The following is an 18160-nucleotide window of genomic DNA, read 5'->3' as shown; positions in this document are numbered from 1 at the left end:
GGGAACCCTGTAATCAGAGTCACCAGTGGTTACAGCTTTCCCTCTCACTGCTGGATTACAAGTTCTGTTCGTTTGCTTTTTCAATTAATTCTCTTTATACATGGAGCCACCACCAAATATTATCTGTGTGCTTTTGATGGGGACAGGTGCTGGCAACAGCTATGATGAACTGCAAACAGATACATGATTTATGTGTCTCATGGTCTTACGTTAATTATAAGTCAAACATATTTCAAATGGTGAAAATGAAAATAAAACAAAAGCACAATTCATTTTTTTTATTGGAAAATATATTTAAATTCCATCAAATATCTATACATAAATAAAAAATCGTCATGGCTGTGTTGTTCTTCTATCCGCCCGGGTATTAGTGTGACTGAAGCAGCAGGGTGATGAGCTTAGCTACAATGTGCACGTTTAGGCTGTTCCCCAGCAGGCGATATTGCTGTTTAATTGTGATCTTGTCAGGAAAACCTAAAGAAAAAGAAAAAAATGTTAAGCAAAAAATCCTCATGTCGTCTGTTTTTGTTCACCAGTAGAACCGAAACCGCGTGTAACCTTTCATTATAAACATAACTGGCTAGTGGCTAAGGCCACATAACCAAAGTCATTTTATTTGTGGTTTTTAAATGCTAATAAAACTGCTCAACTAAAGCAATTTATCCGACATGCTGGTGCTTTTACTAGTATTTAGGAGCTCAGATTAGGCTGCTTACCCATATCGTTTACTTGCTACTGTGATGTTACATCTATACATACTTGCCGACTTCACAAAACTCCTCCCCGGGAGAAGCATGGAGAGGAGATTCGGCCCAGCCCTACCACAGGGAAAAGGCAGCGATTTGCGGGTCTGTGAAGAGGGGGCGGGGCTAAATGACACGATTCACCTCATTTTAGCCACGCCCACTCCCTACGGACCCATGAATTCCCAGTAAAATATCCCTATCCTGTCCACTTCACTAGGAAGTGGGCAGGTTGCGGGAGATCTACCTACTCCTCCGGGGGTGCGGGGGGCTACCTGAAAAATCAGGAGCCTCCCGTAACTTCCGGGAGAGTAGGCATGTATGCATCTATATGCTATTAAACTGCATGTAATAAATTGCCAGTGGGTTCAGCCTTAAAAAAGACTTGCTGGGAGAATATTACAGCCAATAGGATTGCGCACAATTAGAAGTGTGTTTAGCAAACCTCTGAACATGCAGCGTAATTAGAAAGATCGGTGACTAAAAGGTGTAGGAGTCATGCTGCAGTATTCCCAGCAGATTGGAGAGGAGCCAGGTCTGTTCTGTGGAAGATCACGGAGGAGGGGATTACAATGGTCTAGCCGGGATAAAATTAGATTAGGGCTCTACCTTCCTGTATGTGGAATGTGATACTAATCAGAATCAGGCAGCTGTTCCTCTGACTAAGGCACTTTATGCAGCGTGTAAGTCAAGAAACATAATGAAAATTACGCATTTTTTGTGTGAAAATGTGCTCTGTATTTAAATGGACCCATCGCCTGGAACTAGTGACATCAGAGTATTATGCTGCAGTGAGGTCACTACACCTTAGTGCAGTGGTTCCCAAACTGTGCACCGCAGCATCCTGGGAACACTTTCAGGGGTGCCTTAGGTTGGTTGTCCAGCACCAAATCAGATTCTTTATGGTCAATGTAATGTAAATATGTGCACAAGCAGAAGCGCAAACCTGTCCACCACCACAATATGACCAAACCTAAGGATGACAGGTCAGCACAATTTACTTCACTACATTTTTTTCTGAATTTCTCAATAACAAACTTTTAGCTTAGGGGTGCCGTATAAACAATGCTGATGCACTAGGGCGCCGCGATTCAAAAAAGTTTGGGAACCACTGCCTTAGTGAATAGGAAGACTCAATTTTGCTTAAACAGAGTTACTATCTCCACAGTGTACAAATGTGACTACATACATACTCAAATTGCACCAAATAACCCAATTTGGCATACCATGGACTTTGCAATTTAGAATAACTAAAGTGCTACATTATACCAATACATCAAGAAAATACTAATCCTAAGTACGTAGGGGCTTATTGAGCATTGCATGTATGTGCAATGCTGAATGCAGATTCCAGCAATGCTGAATGCAGATTCCAGAGTATCAGGAATTTGCGCGTGTGCAGGACCCGTTCTGGCAATGTTCAGAACGGGTCCTGTGTGAACGCACGCAGCGCCTTTTCTATGCTTCTGCCTGATTAACAGGCAAAGGCATTTAAGGGGCGGGGATAGCCAGCGTTCCCGGAAACGGGGGCGTGTCTGTCCCATTTTCTGGGAGTGGCAAGGCCAGGGGCTGCGTCTATGGACACAGTTTCCTGGTCTTACTCAGCTGGCCGGCGGCCCGGCACCGGCCCCCAATGCGACCTCGGTCACAGTGCTAAGGTCGCAAATGCAGCAGGGGGTGTCATACAGGTTGTGTCATACACCTCCTGCTGCATTTGCATATTAGCAAGGACGGAATTGCGCTTTGCAATTCCATCCTAAACTGAATCACCCCACTAGTACCCTATTTGTGACTTAGGGCCCGATTCAGATATGGACAGTGTTGCACAGCCCCAGGGAATCGGCTGTGCAATACCATACAACTAATATGATAATGCCTGCAGGAGGCGTCTGAGGGATAAAGACGCCAGCATCACAGATCCGAGTGCTGAATCCGGAGATGCAGCATTTGCCATCAGTGTAAGCTGAAGCTTATTCAGACTGGCCACCTCCTGCCCCCTTGCAAGGCCAGGAAATCTGCATTTTCAGATGCAAACTCTGGCCTCAGCACTCCCAGGAAACGGGGACGCAGGCTGGCACCACCCCTTCCTCGCATGCAGTGCCCCAAGCTGCAGCATGGTTGACATGCTGCGGCTTGGGGGCACTGCGTGCGATCACACAGTACTTGTTGAGCAGAAAGGATCCTGCACATATGCTCCACCATCGGGAGATGTACGTAAACCATCGGGTCTACGTACATTTTCTGAATCGGGCTCTTAGTACACTCAGATTCAGAGTTGTACGCTATGCTGTTGTTTTTCGCAGTTGAACGATTACCGGCCGTCTGCGCAATGCGTCTGGGTCACACTGCGCATGCGTCGATGTGCATTACAGCAGTCGCTCACAAAGACTATTTACTCACAGCGAGATTGACAGTCAGGGAGTATTTTGGTGAGGTAATGGGGAGTAGGGGCAAGGTGTGCGTCGTGACTGTTTCGATGGCGAGCCCATACACAAGGAATATGGCTCCTGCATCTCAATTCCCGCGGCCATTCTGCAGAAGCATGGACCCACTCAGGATTGCAACAATCAAATGATCTGTGACTGACGCCGCGTCTCTGTACGCAGATGCTTGGATTTGCAAAGCCGCAGGTGGGCGTGTATCGATGCATCTCCCGGCAGCTGCGACATTTGCATATTTTCGCATAGCAGTTGAGTACACAGATGCAGCACCAGCAGCGGCATTAGCATACAACTCTGAGTCAGGCCCTAGGACGCAAAATTCAGTAAAAAGTACCTTATCAAGGTAAAAAGACAGAAGCCAGTGACTTGCGCAATGCATTGTTAAGCTAAAGCTAGGTACACACTAGACGCCTTGCAAATGATACAATGTCGTCAACGATTTCACTTGAACTGCCGGGCAAACGATCTAGTGCATACACACTGTGCAATCTAACAAACGACCAAATGATATATCTTGCATTGTTTGGTGGTTAGATCGTTAACTATATAATGTAACCATATCGCCTGGTCGTTTGGTAGTGCATACACACGATCTGAGGGGGAATCGTTAACGAGATTGACAGATCTTCCTGCATGTACAAAAGATCCAAAGATGCGACGAATGACGCAGCGGGAGCGCGCATATGGTCTCATTCAGACCCGCTCGCAAGCGGGTCGATGTTGAGGCCCTGCGCATGCACCGCGGACGCACTGTGCGTGCGCAAGCCCCGGAGCAAGAGCGCAATTCTCTTGCTCCGGGGCTCACTACAAAAGGGGCGGCTGTCGATGGTGATCGACAGCTCGCACCGTTTTGTAGGCGGGGCGTTGGCTACACAAACAGAGGCGTTCCCGAAAGAACGCCTGCCGTTCGTGGGCGGCCTCACTGACATCACTCGTGATGTCAGTGGTGAGTTTCCGGCTCTATTAGAACTGAAAGCTCGCTGGGGCTTGCGGCAGACGAGACCCTACCACAAGGGTCTCGTCGCAAGCCCCAATGGTCACGATGGTCTTGACCATCGCAACCATCAACCTGGCCGCTCGCTAAAGCTGTGGGTGGTCACCCACAGCTTAGAGAGCGGCCAGGAGGTCGGCTCATTAAAGAGAAGCGGCCGCCCCCATTCAGAGCGAGCGCTCGCATTTTGCGAGCGGCTCTGAATGAGGTCCATAGTGCGTTCACACTGGCCGATTTGAACGATTTGTCGTTCCGATGCGCCGGAATCGGACAAATCGTTCACAATATCATCTAGTGTGTAGAGGCCTTTAATCGGCTATTTCATACAACAAAAAATACTAATCATGACTACACTATTAAGTACACTATTAGTGAATTTAGGTGCAAGATTCAGGAAAAAGTACTTGAGCACGGGAATTGGAGCGTCCAAGTCGCACATATGGCACAAAAAGGATAGGTGTATAAAGACACATCAGTAGGTGACACTTAACGCTTCAGAGACAACATAACATTGTCCTATACTATACCACATACCAAATTCCGGTCGGAATCCGTGAAGATTTGCGATTTCCCTGGGTATGAAGTATCTCAGTTGTAGTGTGGACAGTTTAGCGAGTTTCTCCTTGTCAGACAGTATCTCCAATGATTTATACACCGAGCTGATCTGCGTCAACATGGGAAAAAGTAACACGAACAACCAGAAAGCCATAAATAACAAGCAATAGGCCACAGAACACAAAAGAGATTTTTCATTTCAATGGATTGAGGGAGACTTATGTGTTGTTAAGAGTTGGTAACAGCATGCCTTCGCTGATCACAATGCCCAGGCGGGTTAATATGTTAGCAATTTACCTATAAACATACATAGGCCACTATCCAAACACAGTGCTAGTGAAAACTCACAGGGGGCATTTTTCTCACTCAGCTGAACGTTTTACTAATTCATTTAATGACCACACTACTGTCCAGAAGCAATACGCCCATCCAGCGACAGACAGGCTCTGGCTGCCAGCATGCCTCCTATATAAACCTGCCATACTACCACAGCCGGGTAGGGGCTTCAAGTGCTGAGACTCACGTAAATCATGGCAGCACAACAATAGTCCTACTATATTGACTGGGGTTTCTAATCACTCTCATAAAGACAGGTGCCTGTATGGTATAGTAAATCCATGCTACAAAGCTTCAGGAGACTGTAGCACCCGGATGCAGACAGTTCTTAGAACAGAAAAACATACAATTGGAAATTGCGCTCCTTCTAGGACAAGACACAATAATACGACCTAGTAATAAAATACCATCCAGGATAGAAAATGTCTCCCAAAGTTCCAGCGTTTTTTAGTCAATTTTCTTCAGTGACCAAATTCAATCTCCTTCTTCACTAAAGTCCTTTAGCTGCCATTTTATCATAGGACATTCCTGACAGCCGGAGCCAGGGGTATATATTATATACGGGTGTTTAATACACAAGAAACACCCATATGCTGACAACCAGACCTCGAAACTTTCCTGCACCTGATGAAAAAGATAAACTTGCATTGACCTCAGGAATATCCAGGACTATAATTATCTACATGGTCTACATTAATAAGAGATACCTCAAGGGAACGTGAAGAAGGAGATTGAATTTGGTCACTGAAGAAAATGTACTAAAAAAACACTGGAACTTTGGGAGACATTAACTATCCTGGATGGCATTTTATTACTACAGTAGGTCGCATTATTGTGTCTTGTCCTAGAAGGAGCGCAATTTCCATTTTTTCGGTTAAATATTTAGTGCTGGTGACACTATTCGGAATTTCTTGCTGCTCCTGGTATTCTGCACAAAAGGGACTATATATTTGTTAGTTCTTAGAACACCTATCATTAGAAACATAACTGATCGCTATGGTAAATGTATTTTCTGTGCCAAATAAATATTTTGTCTGTTTTTGTGGTATCCTATTCATCCAGTATACGGGGAAGAGGGGGTGGGAGTGTATTAATGACCTCTATAATGAAAGACATGCCAGCTGTGTCTACCATGTGGTCAGGTAGGATCACTAGGACAAACTATCTTGTATTTTCACAGCTGAACATTAGGCTATTGTGTCTACATTGCTGTGTGCACAGTCCACAGGGAGATGGCTGACAGACAGACACATATTTACATGCTACTACCTGATGCACCAAGTTCATAAGACAGCACAGGAAACGTTTTATTCCAGTCACTGCGATACACTGAAAGATCCGTACCCCAAGATCTCCATCATGGAGTTTGTTTGGGGCAGAAATGGACCCTGTTCAAAATCTTAATTTGTCTTTATTTCTAGGCACCGCTAACTTTTATTAAAACAACTATAACAATTATATGATCAGATCTAACAGGGAGTTTAAATGATGAGTATATTTATTATTCTTCTCCCCAGTTGGCCAGATACAGGAATTATGCCCAAACTTGAATGATTAGACGTTTACCAATGTTACCTACCCTTCAGAAGTATACATAATAGCTTAGTGACTGTGTAATCAATGTGGAGCTAGACTGGGACCCATGGGACTCGCAGAGGGACATATGTACTGACTGTGTAATCAATGTGCTACTAGACTGGGACCCATGGGACTCGCAGAGGGACATATGTACTGACTGTGTAATCAATGTGCTACTAGACTGGGACCTATGGGACTCGCAGAGGGACATATGTACTGACTGTGTAATCAATGTGCTGCTAGACAGGGACCTATGGGACTCGCAGAGGGACATATGTACTGACTGTGTAATCAATGTGCTGCTAGACTGGGACCTATGGGACTCGCAGAGGGACATATGTACTGACTGTGCAATCAATGTGCTGCTAGACTGGAGTTCCTGGGATTCACAGAGGCACATATATGTTCCTGGTCTCCCAGCCCCCTATACGTTCAGGTCACAGACCATCTACAGTCACTCCCCAGGGTCTAATAACAGAAGTAACTTGGTCTGGATGGTATTAGCAGCTAGACCATCACCATTCCCTTGTAACTGTGATACAAGGGGCCTGTCCTATTATCTGTCATAATTGGGTCTCTCTTTGTACCACTCCATTATTTATTACCAGTTATTTATATAGCGCACACATATTCCGCAGCGCTTTATAGAGAATATTTGGCCAGTCATATCAGTCCCTGCCCCAGTGGAGCTTACAATCTATATTCCCTATCACATGCACACACACATACACACTAGGGTTAATTCTTTGTGGGAGACGACAATTAACTTACCAGTATATTTTTGGAGTGTGGGAGGAAACCGGAGTACCCAGAGGAAACCCATGCAAGCACAGAGAGAATATACAAACTCCACACAATTAGGGCCGCAGTGGGAATCGAACCCATGACCATTACACCGTCTGTGCTGCCTCACTACTTGTCAATAATTCTACACAACTACACAATATGCTGGTGCTGTGTATGTAAAACAATAACAATAATATTACAGATACTAAATAGCAATTTCACACCTCTATATCTGTTGCAGCCTGAAGAACTGAGCCCATTCCTTCCACGTAATGCCCGTATCTGCAAAGCCGAAAGAAAGAAACCAAAGCAGAATCATTCCTTTAATATCATATAAGAAAGATAAAACACTGTCTGAATAAAGCTTGGAAATGACATCACTTTATAGACACCTGCCCAGGTGTACTTTGGCGGAACCAGTGAGTGGTGGTCCCAGGTGCTAAAATATGGGCTCAGGACTGACTGAGCGAAGGGAGGGAGGGGGGTTGGGGTCAGACAGACAGAGAGAAGGGGGAGGGACGAAGCTGCAACGACGGGGTTTGGAACAACAGAGAGGGGGGATGGGTCAGGCAAAGTGGACAGCGGGACAGTGCGCAAGGCGATATACACAATAATGTTATGACAATATACTAAGTAATTACAGGTTTGGTACGGGATGCCGACGCTCAGAATCCTGACGCTGGGATGCCAACTACATCCCGTAATAACAGTAACAAATACATATATACAATAATATGTCACTTATATCCTGATAGACAATAACATGTACTGTAAGTTGTACACTATAATGACGTGATATATACGTACACACAATAATAATAATAATAATAATAATAATAATAATAATAATGTCACAACATTTTCAGAAATAATGATAAACATACATGATATGCCACAACATGATACTATAATAATGATAAAATATGAGATGGTCCACAGTAATATGTGCAGCATTTCCCAGCTGGGTTTTGGAGCTCCTTCCCCTCCCCTCTCCCCCCCTCACCCCCCCCAGCTTTCCCACTCTCGTCCTCTGGGGAACCCTCATGTGCCAACATCTCCCAGACTCTGTACAGGCTTTGTATAGGCTCCCAGCCTTGGACTCCAGGTCACTGTGGGGGACACTCGGGCGTTGGTCAATCCTGCAATTGGCGCTGATGCATGAAGCACCATAAGACTGCACACATGGGCCAGTCCAGCAGCAAACATTTTTTTAGATTATTGACAATAAAAAACAAAACTTTATTAAGCAGCCGCTGGTCACTGAGAAAAAAAACACCAGGAGTTACCTTGCCTTGCCCTGCCCTGTCCTGCCTTACCCTATGGATGACATTAAGCAAGACTCACAACGTGAGTCCATGGTTCTGCCCGGCTATGGGCCCCTGAGATGTAAGGCCTTAAATACACCAACAGAGTTTTCGCTTTTGAGCTCAGGTATTTTAAAGGGTTATAGATTCTGCTTTGAATCCTCATGGTTAAAACTACAGGCAAAGTAGAAGAACAATTACCGTAAACGAAACATAAGCCTACAAGTAGAACTGCGATTTGCACTCACCCTTTTGTGAAGCACGTCGACCTTCTACATGTGGGTTTAACAATATCCAAAATGAAGGCATATCGCAGTAATGACTTTGGGGGCAGCAGGTATTGGCTGATCTCAACGTTCTCCTCCAGAAAGCCTTGTAGTTCTTGTACTGAGGAGTCATTGTCCTGGCTGGCCTTTCTCTCCAGCTCCTCAGAAGTTTCCAGTTTATATAGAAAGGTCCCTTCTGGGCTGCTCTTCTGATTTACATCTGCCTGTGAGTGTCCTCCCAAACACGGAGCAGGCCTGGAGCAGTTCAGCACCGATGGATTTGTACTTGGAAAGTCTTCAAGTATCTAACATGGAACACAATAAGATTTCTTATTGCTGCATAGCCGTACAAGTAAAAGCTATTCAAGTACAAAGTGAAACTGAAAATATCTCTGTGATTCATATTCTTTAATGAAGATTTATCCGAAAAGTTCTGTTACAATGGGAGAGTAACAAGAACAGGGGATAGATTTGCAGGTAGTAAGAGTCTTTTGCAGTTTAGTCTACTACAGACTAAGGGGCATATTTACTAAGTAAATGCAAAATCAGGCTTGTTTTGCATTAAGTGTTATTGCCCTTTTAAATCTCGCAGGAAAAATCAATTGCGGGTTTTGTAAATACACTGCTTAGTAAATATGCCCCTAATTTCTTTATAAAAAAAAGTGCTATTAGATTGCCCTTGGGAGCACCCATCTGTGATCTTTCCTCCTAACAGGGACTACTGCTTAAAGCAGCTGCATCTGCCCATCTGTCCTGGGACTCCTTGAACTAAACACTTGCTTACACAGAACACTGTTAAGTTTTACAATGTTCAATAAAATTTACGCCAAGTTACTTTTGGTAGTATTATTATAATGACAGCTCTATAAGGTTGCTAGGGATGTGTCAAGGACTGTCTGCCCAGTGGCTTCAGTGTATGGAACCGAATCACAACACTTAGCTGGAGCAACATTCTATTGTCATAAAGCTGCATACATCAGCCAGAGGACCATCCTCACACAGCATAATGTTAGATATTGTAATTCCCTGATTGATTTACAATGGGAAAGTGACATTTATAATTCAGCATTTGAGTCAATTTTTATTTGAGCAGCAGATACAATAATGTAATAAAAAATAATGCACTTCAGTACAACAAACAGGTTAATAAACTGCAAAAGGAACTGTAGACCTGATTCGTAAGATAGATATTAGCATGACTGACGATCATTTGGGTTAATTACACACCTACAATATCGTGTGGGTTAATGTTTCCAGTGTGTGGTAAAATAATTATAGACCCGTTAAATTGCTTTTTAGCCATTATGATCAGACTGAGTTAGTTATTATAAGTTTAAAACTACACAAAGGCTATAATTAGGCATATTGACAAATGTAACTACTGCTATTTGTAAAGCTCAGTGGAATATTCTGGCACTATATATATATAACTGTTAGTAGTAGTAAGATGTTAGTAGTATTTATATAACAAGAAGCTTAACAATACAATCAGTATGGTTACACGACACCCATTAAAGCATAGGAAATGCATATGACAAGAAATTTGATTAAGAAGATATAAATTTAAAACCAACCAAGCATTGATATAGCATCGCCCCTGATTTGGCCCCAGTAGGGGTTCGGAATGGCTGATCAACAGTTAAAATGTAGACAAGCAGAAGAGCGCGATATGTCTAACCAAACATGCTATTACTGCCCTGTACAGAATCATGACTGTCTCAGCTTAAGAAGTTTAAATATGATGGTGCCGTTTAAGTATGTGCAGCTGTATCCTTGCTCATCTAGGCTCAATACGCTATGTAGCGCGATATGCCTGGTGTGAGTAAGCAGACAGGTCCCGCGCCACTCTGCTTGCGTCAGGCTTCTTTTTTTGTCGAAAGTGCGTCTCAGTCACAAAACGATGTGACTACAGATGGGTCCTCATACATCTAGCCTCCTTGCGTGTTAAACAGCCCTTCTAGTCGTGCCATGCCATGGCGTGACTCTGTAGCACCAAGCATCTATTGTGCGATTTTGTACTTTCCAATTCATCTGATATGCAGCATGCCTATGTTCTGTGAGCGAGTACGGGTGTATCTGCATGAGAAATGCTACGGTACAGTATCAGCGGTTGTAACACTGTAACGTAGTGTTTAGCTTGTAGATACACCAGCACTCGCTCACAGACCATAGGCATGCTGCATATCATTTTAATCAGCAGAAGCTGCTTGTGCTATCTATTCGCACTGTGTGATTCAGACACATTTGAAGGTAAAAAGTTGCACAAAAGACGATTGGCACTACCAAGTCACACGGAGCTCCCGCGTTATGTGTGACGCGACTTGTAGCGCACAGAGGATAGGATGTATGTGGACACATCTGTAGCGCGCACCAGGAGACTGTGCTGATTAAATTTGATAAGTGACACTTGTACAGCCATAGCCAGAAGTTTTGAGAATGACACAAGTATTGGTTTTCACAAAGTCTGCTGCTTCAGTTTTTTATGATGGCAGTTTGCAAATACTCCAGAATATCATGAAGAGTGATCAGATGAATTGCAATTAATTGCAAAGTCCCCGTTTGCCATGACAATGAACTTAGGACCTCATTCAGGCCCGCTCGCTAGATGCGATCACTCGCATCCAGCGTATGCAAATTTGTCAAAGTGACAACATGGCATAAGCACACCCACTTTGGCTGTGCGAGTGATCGCTCTGTGTATGCAGACATCCATTAGCGTATGTTGAGTAGCCCACTAGCGCGCGTCATCTCCAGGAAGTGTATTAAAACACTGGTACATCGAGCACCATCGGTAGCGATCGCAGCGCTTGTGGTTGCCTTACCCTGCCGCAAGCACTGCGAGGACTTCAGTGTAAAATACAGGCATGTGACATGTACTATGACACTGCCTCTGTCAGGGCTCAGCCGGGGATCGGCTCCCGCTTACCGCGCCGCCGGCTTCCCCTGTCATCCTGGGTGGTCGGGCAGCTTGCGTGACGGCGGGGGAGAAGCTGAGTATTCTCCCCGCATGCAGTGGCTTCCTGGTGGGCTGGTGTCCGGCATCGCAAGTCCGGACATGGGCACCGCCATGACAGTCGGCCCATGTGACTGTATCCTTCTCACTGATAGGTCCGTGATCAGCTGATGCTGTGCACCTGTCTAAGGGTTCCCCCTGGGTATAAAACTGTTCCACAGGTTCCAGAAATTGCCTGAACAACGGTTGTCTCCTAGCGTGCTATAGTGAGTTCCCGGTCCAGGTTCCTAACCTTCCTTGTAGCAGTAGTGTTATCTTCTCTACCTGTGTGCCTTCCGTCTCTGTAACATCCGTGCAGCAGTGTATACCATCTCTACCTGAGTGCCTCCCGTCTCTGGTGAATATCCGTGCAGCAGTGTATACCATCTCTACCTGTGTGCCTCCCGTCTCTGGTGAATACCCGTGCAGCAGTGTTACCACCTTTACCTGTGTGCCTATACGTCTCTGGTGAATACCCGTGCAGCAGTGTAACCATCCCCACCTGTGTGCCTTACGTCTCCAGTGAACATCCGTGCTACAACGTATACCACCTCTACCCGTGTGCCTTCTATCTATGGTGACGTCTCAAGTAACCGTGAGTTTGCTGCCCACTTGAAATCCTTATTGACATTTGATCCTCGTGTCAAGGTGTTTTTCTATACAGTGTTTTAAGGGACTGTTTGGTGCCTAGCAGGCATATCCTCGCTGGGCCACGGGTGTAGTGTCTCTATCCCTACAGGGCCTGGGTACCTGGTCAAAGGACCGCGACCTGCTCACGGGGTGCAGCTAAGCCCATATCCCAATTGGGGGGGTCACTGGCGAACACCATCCTGTGGGTTAGACTCCGCACCTTTGCCCAGGTCTCGCCAACACTCAAGACCTGTGGATGAGGAGAACGTACATCCAGGCCCCTCGTCTCCGCTTCTTTCCCCAACTTAGGCCCACCACGTCCTCTTCTCCAGTCTCAGACGTGACAGCCTCTTAATTATGCACCCCTTAAAAACGGCGTTGAAACACCGAGGCACGCCTGCGTTCGCACCTCCACACCCCCGTTATTAGTGTCCTGCCCCTGTTACCACCCATAAACGGCCTCTCCTGTCACTCATTTCACTGGGCTGTTTTTGCTGGGCGAGCGAGCTGCTATCGCACAGAGTAGTTCGCGCACGCTCAGAACGAAGTATGCGTGTTCGTAAACCATTGGGCCGCTTGCGAGCGCACATCGCTAGCGAGTGGCTCTGATTCAGGCCCTTAATCCCAAAAACACAATTTCCACTGCATTTCAGCCCTGCCACAAAAAGACCAGCTGACATCATGTCAGTGATTCTTTCGTTAACACAGGTGAGAGTGTTGACGAGGACAAGGCTGGAGATCACTCTGTCATGCTGATTGAGTAAAAATAACAGACTGGAAGCTTTAAAAGGAGAGTGGAGCTTGAAATCATTGTTCTTCCTCTGTTAACCATGGTTACCTGCAAGCAAACACGTGCAGTCATCATTGCTTTGCACAAAAGGGCTTCACAGGCAAGGATATTGCTGCTAGTAAGATTGCACCTAAATCAACTATTTATCGGATCATCAAGAACTTCAAGGAGAGAGGTTCAATAGTTGTGAAGAAGGCTTCAGGGTGCCCAAGAACAGCCAGCAAGCGCCAGAACTGTCTCCTAAAGTTGATTCAGCTGCGGGAGCTTGCTCAGGAATGGCAGCAGGCAGGTGTGAGTACATCTTCACGCACAGTGAGGCGAAGACTTTTGGAGGATGGCCTGGTGTCAAGAAGGGCAGCAAAGAAGCCACTTCTCTCCAGGAAAAACATCAGGGACAGACTGATATAAGGTATAGGGATTGGACTGCTGAGGACTGGAGTAAAGTTATTTTCTCTGATGAATCCCCTTTCAGATTGTTTGGGGCATCTGGGAAAAACGCTTGTCCGGAGAAGGAAAGGTGAGCGCTACCATCAGTCCTGTGTCATGCCAACAGTAAAGCATCCTGAGACCATTCATGTGTGGGGTTGCTTCTCAGCCAAAGGAGTGGGCTCACTCACAATTTTGCCTAAGAACACAGCCATGAATAAAGAATGGTACCAAAACATCCTACAAGTGCAACTTCTCCCAACCATCCAAGAACAGTTTGGTGACGAACAATGCCTTTTCCAGCATGATGGAGCACCTTGCCATAAGGCAAAAGTGATAACTAAGTGGCTCGGGGAACAAAACATCGACATTTTGGGTCCATGGCCAGGAAATTCCCCAGACCTTAATCCCAGTGAGAACTTGTGATCAATCCTCAAGAGGCGGGGGGACAAACAAAAACCCACAAATTCTGACAAACTCCAAGCATTGATTAGACAAGAATGGGCGGCCATCAGTCAGTATGTGGCCCAGAAGTTGATTGACAGCATGCCAGGGCGCATTGCAGAGGTCTTGAAAAAGAAGGATCAACACTGCAAATATTGACTCTTTGCATAAACTTAATGTAATTGTCAATAAAAGCCTTTGACACTTATGAAATGCTTGTAATTTTACTTCAGTATACCATAGTAACATCTGACAAAAAGGTCTAAATACACTGAAGCAGCAAACATTGTGCAAATCAGTACTTGTGTCATTGTCAAAACTTTTGGCCATGGCGGTAAATCTGCGCACACACATACACACATAAAACCCAATTCACCTCATATACTGCACAGCGAGTCAGACGTTAATTGTGACAACAATGCAGAATGAACTATTACACATCCACATCACTTAGAAAAATAAAATACATAATGCTGAGTCTGTAGTGGCCTATTGGGAGAGTATTTCACCCATCTAGTACCCTGTCTGCAAAATACTTTTTCTCCAATTTGTACTAGACCTGCTACCCTCCAGTGTTAGTGCATCTGTCCTATAATACTTCTATCCTTCTGTACAATGTTTCTGTCCTGTACCTGGTTAACCACCCTGATACAATCAAAGCTTCTATTTACTTGAAGTAGCTGTCAGTTACTCAGTCACTTGCTGCACCATGCAAATGATTTGCACAAAGTCCAGGATCAGATGTCGAATCACTGATTTGGGCCAGTAAATTGGAGTGGATCACTGATTTGGGCCAGTAAATTGGAGTGGATCATTGATTTGGGCCAGTAAATTGGAGTGGATCACTGATTTGGGCCAGTAAATTGGAGTGGATCACTGATGTGGGCCAGCAAAGTGGAGTGAATCATTGATTTGCAGGCATTAAGTGCAAACTGGAGAAAACAATCCTGACTTGCAAAAAGTCAGAATTAAATCAAATTGGTCAAACGGAATCTCTGGGGTTATAGAAACATCTCTACTCAGCAGATAAAACATCAACAGACGTCTCTCCTGCTGACAAATGGTTCACATGGCCAAACACCAGTTATTCTCTAAAGGGCTAGTGGATTTCTTTACAGCATCAACACTGCCTCAATCAGCACTTTAAGAAGTAAATACAAGTATGTTTTCAGAAGAGCTATCTATAGTCTTGTCTTCAGAAATTAATATCAACTCTACTGTTTAATGAGTGAAGGCGATGTTATCATATGTAGAAAGACCTAGGAATTAACGGCAGCTTGAAAATGAATTCTCTTTAGGCAGACACTAAATAACTAACGTTCTCCATATCATGATTGTAATAAAATTATTTTCCCCATCACTTAATGACAGTCATATGATCTCTCTATTTAGAGCCTTAATATGTTAGGAAACTGCTTTTTAGACTGTTTAAAAGACAGCTCCTCTCCTTCTACATCAATGAGGGAGATTCACTTCCAGGTTTTGCACAAGCACGTGCCATTCTGAGACACGCCTGCGGCTGGGCACTGCTGCCAAGGGCTGGCATGCAAGTGGAAGTACCCAGAAGGCTATTCTGCTTTTTAAGTGGTTTATGTACAAAACCACACCAGGAAACGTTAAATCACATGCAGCTGGATACATGTTTCATTGTGCTGCATAAAGAAAAACAAAACAAAACTGGAAACTCACTTTATCGATGGTCTGGAAAGCAAATGGTTCTGCTTGAAGCTTTGCAATGAGAAAATATCGCAGCCTTGAATTTGGAATTCCAAGCTAGTAAAAATAAAATATAGGGAAAGATGTACTTAAAAACTGCACATTAAAATCTGGCAGCCACATTCTGTGTTCAGAACACAACAGAAAATCTGCTAGAAGCATACTTCATTCCCATTTCAGACATATGTTTGCATGTACGTTCAAATCTAGTCATTGCCGTCTGCTAAGAGTGCAAAAAGCTGAACGTCCCTATTTCTGCATCGGTGAGGCTCCCAAATTGTTGACATGAAAAATAATCATGTGACTTGATGCTTGCTCAGTCTCATCATTACTTCTAGTTCCCAAGTAAGATAAGACCAATATAGGAATCTTTAATGACATATCCCAGTTACATCATCAGGAGTTTACACAATGGCAAAATAAGTATTGGCAGATAAAAATTTTGGGTGAGGGGAAACAAAGGACTTTCCTGGGAACACATATGAGCCTCAAACATGAATGATATGTTATACTGAGAAAGAGTATATGAGAGAGAGAGAGAGAGAGAGAGAGAAAGTATGAGAGAGAGAGATAACATAATATCAATTAATCAGATACAGTCAGGTGCATAAATATTGGGACATTGACAGAATTTTCATATTTTGGCCTCTATTCACCACCACAATGGCTTTGAAATGAAACAAACAAGATGTGCTTTAACTGCAGACTTTCAGATTTAATTTGAGGGTAATTCCAAACCAGGTGAACGATGTAGGAATTACAACGGTTTCTATATGTGCCTCCCACTTTTTAAGGGGCCAAAAGTAATGGGACAAACTAAACAATCCTAAATCTAACTTTCACTTTTTAATACTTTGTTGCAAATCCTTTGCAGGCAATTACAGCCTTAAGTCTGGAACGCATAGACATTACCAGATGCTGGGTTTCATCCCTGGTGATGCTCTGCCAGGCCTCTACTGCAAATGTCTTCAGTTCCTGCTTGTTCTTGGGGCATTTTCCCTTCAGTTTTGTCTTCATCAAGTGAAATGCATGCTCAATCGGATTCAGGTCAGGGGATTGACTTGGCCATTGCATAACATTCCACTTTTTAGCCTTAAAAAACTCTTTGGTTGTTTTTGCAGTATGCTTCGGGTCATTGTCCATCTGCACTGTGAAGCGCTGTCCAATGAGTTCTGAAGCATTTGACTGAATACGAGAATATAATATTGCCTGAAACACTTCAGAATTCATTCTGCTGCTTTTGTCAGCAGTCACATCATCAATAAATACAAGGGAACCAGTTCCATTGGCAGCCATACATGCCCACGCCATGACACTACCACCACCATGCTTCACTGATGAGGTGGTATGTTTTAGATCATGAGCAGTTCCTTTCCTTCTCCATACTCTTCTCTTCCCATCACTCTGGTACAAGTTGATCTTTGTCTCATCTGTCCATAGGATGTTGTTCCAGAACTGTAATGGCTTTTGTAGATGTTGTTTGGCTAACTCTAATCTGGTCTTACTGTTTTTGAGGCTCACCAATGGTTTACATCTTGTGGTGAACCCTCTATATTCACTCTTGTGAAGTCTTCTCTTGATTGTTGACTTTGACACATATACACCTACCTCCTGGAGAGTGTTCTTGATTTGGCCAACTGTTGTGAAGGGGTTTTTCTTCACCAGGGAAATTTTTCTTCTGTCATCCACCACAGTTGTTTTCCGTGGTCTTCCGGGTATTTTGGTGTTGCTGAGCTATCCGGTGCATTCTTTCTTTTTAAGAATGTTCCAAACAGTTGATATGGCCACACCTAATGTTTTTGCTATCTCTCTGATGGGTTTGTTTTGATTTTTCAGCCTAATGATGGCTTGCTTCACTGATAGTGACAGCTCTTTGGATCTCATATTGAGAGTCGACAGCAACTGATTCCAAATGCAAATGTCACACCTAGAATCAACTCCAGACCTTTTACCTGCTTAATTGATAATGAAATAACTAGGGAATAGCCCACACCTGTCCATGAAATAGCTTTTGAGTTGATAGTCCCATTACTTTTGGCCCCTTAAAAAGTGGGAGGCACATATAGAAACCATTGTAATTCCTACACCGTTCACCTGATTTGGATGTAATTACCCTCAGATTAAATCTGAAAGTCTGCAGTTAAAGCACATCTTGTTTGTTT

The 18160-nt window shown here is 44.2% G+C and overlaps 1 protein-coding gene across 1 annotated transcript in view; it reads right to left on the bottom strand.

The window, feature by feature from the left end:
* Nucleotides 1-283: 283 nt before the first annotated feature.
* Nucleotides 284-18160, bottom strand: part of TRDMT1 (tRNA aspartic acid methyltransferase 1) — a 53392-nt gene continuing 35515 nt past the window's right edge. The window contains exons 7-11 of the mRNA XM_088478649.1: nucleotides 15972-16055; nucleotides 8983-9305; nucleotides 7655-7712; nucleotides 4710-4839; nucleotides 284-474 (exon numbers count right to left, since the gene is read on the bottom strand). Of these exons, the coding sequence (XP_088334775.1) occupies nucleotides 368-474; nucleotides 4710-4839; nucleotides 7655-7712; nucleotides 8983-9305; nucleotides 15972-16055 (702 nt within the window). The 3' untranslated portion in view covers nucleotides 284-367. The remainder of the gene's footprint in view (nucleotides 475-4709; nucleotides 4840-7654; nucleotides 7713-8982; nucleotides 9306-15971; nucleotides 16056-18160) is intronic.

Source organism: Taudactylus pleione, unplaced genomic scaffold (assembly GCF_031769625.1).
Source record: "Taudactylus pleione unplaced genomic scaffold, aTauple2 ptg000216l, whole genome shotgun sequence".
Classification (NCBI taxonomy): Eukaryota; Metazoa; Chordata; class Amphibia; order Anura; family Myobatrachidae; genus Taudactylus; species Taudactylus pleione.
The sequence above is the reverse complement of the archived record's forward strand: the minus strand, read 5'-3'. Positions and strand labels throughout refer to the sequence as shown.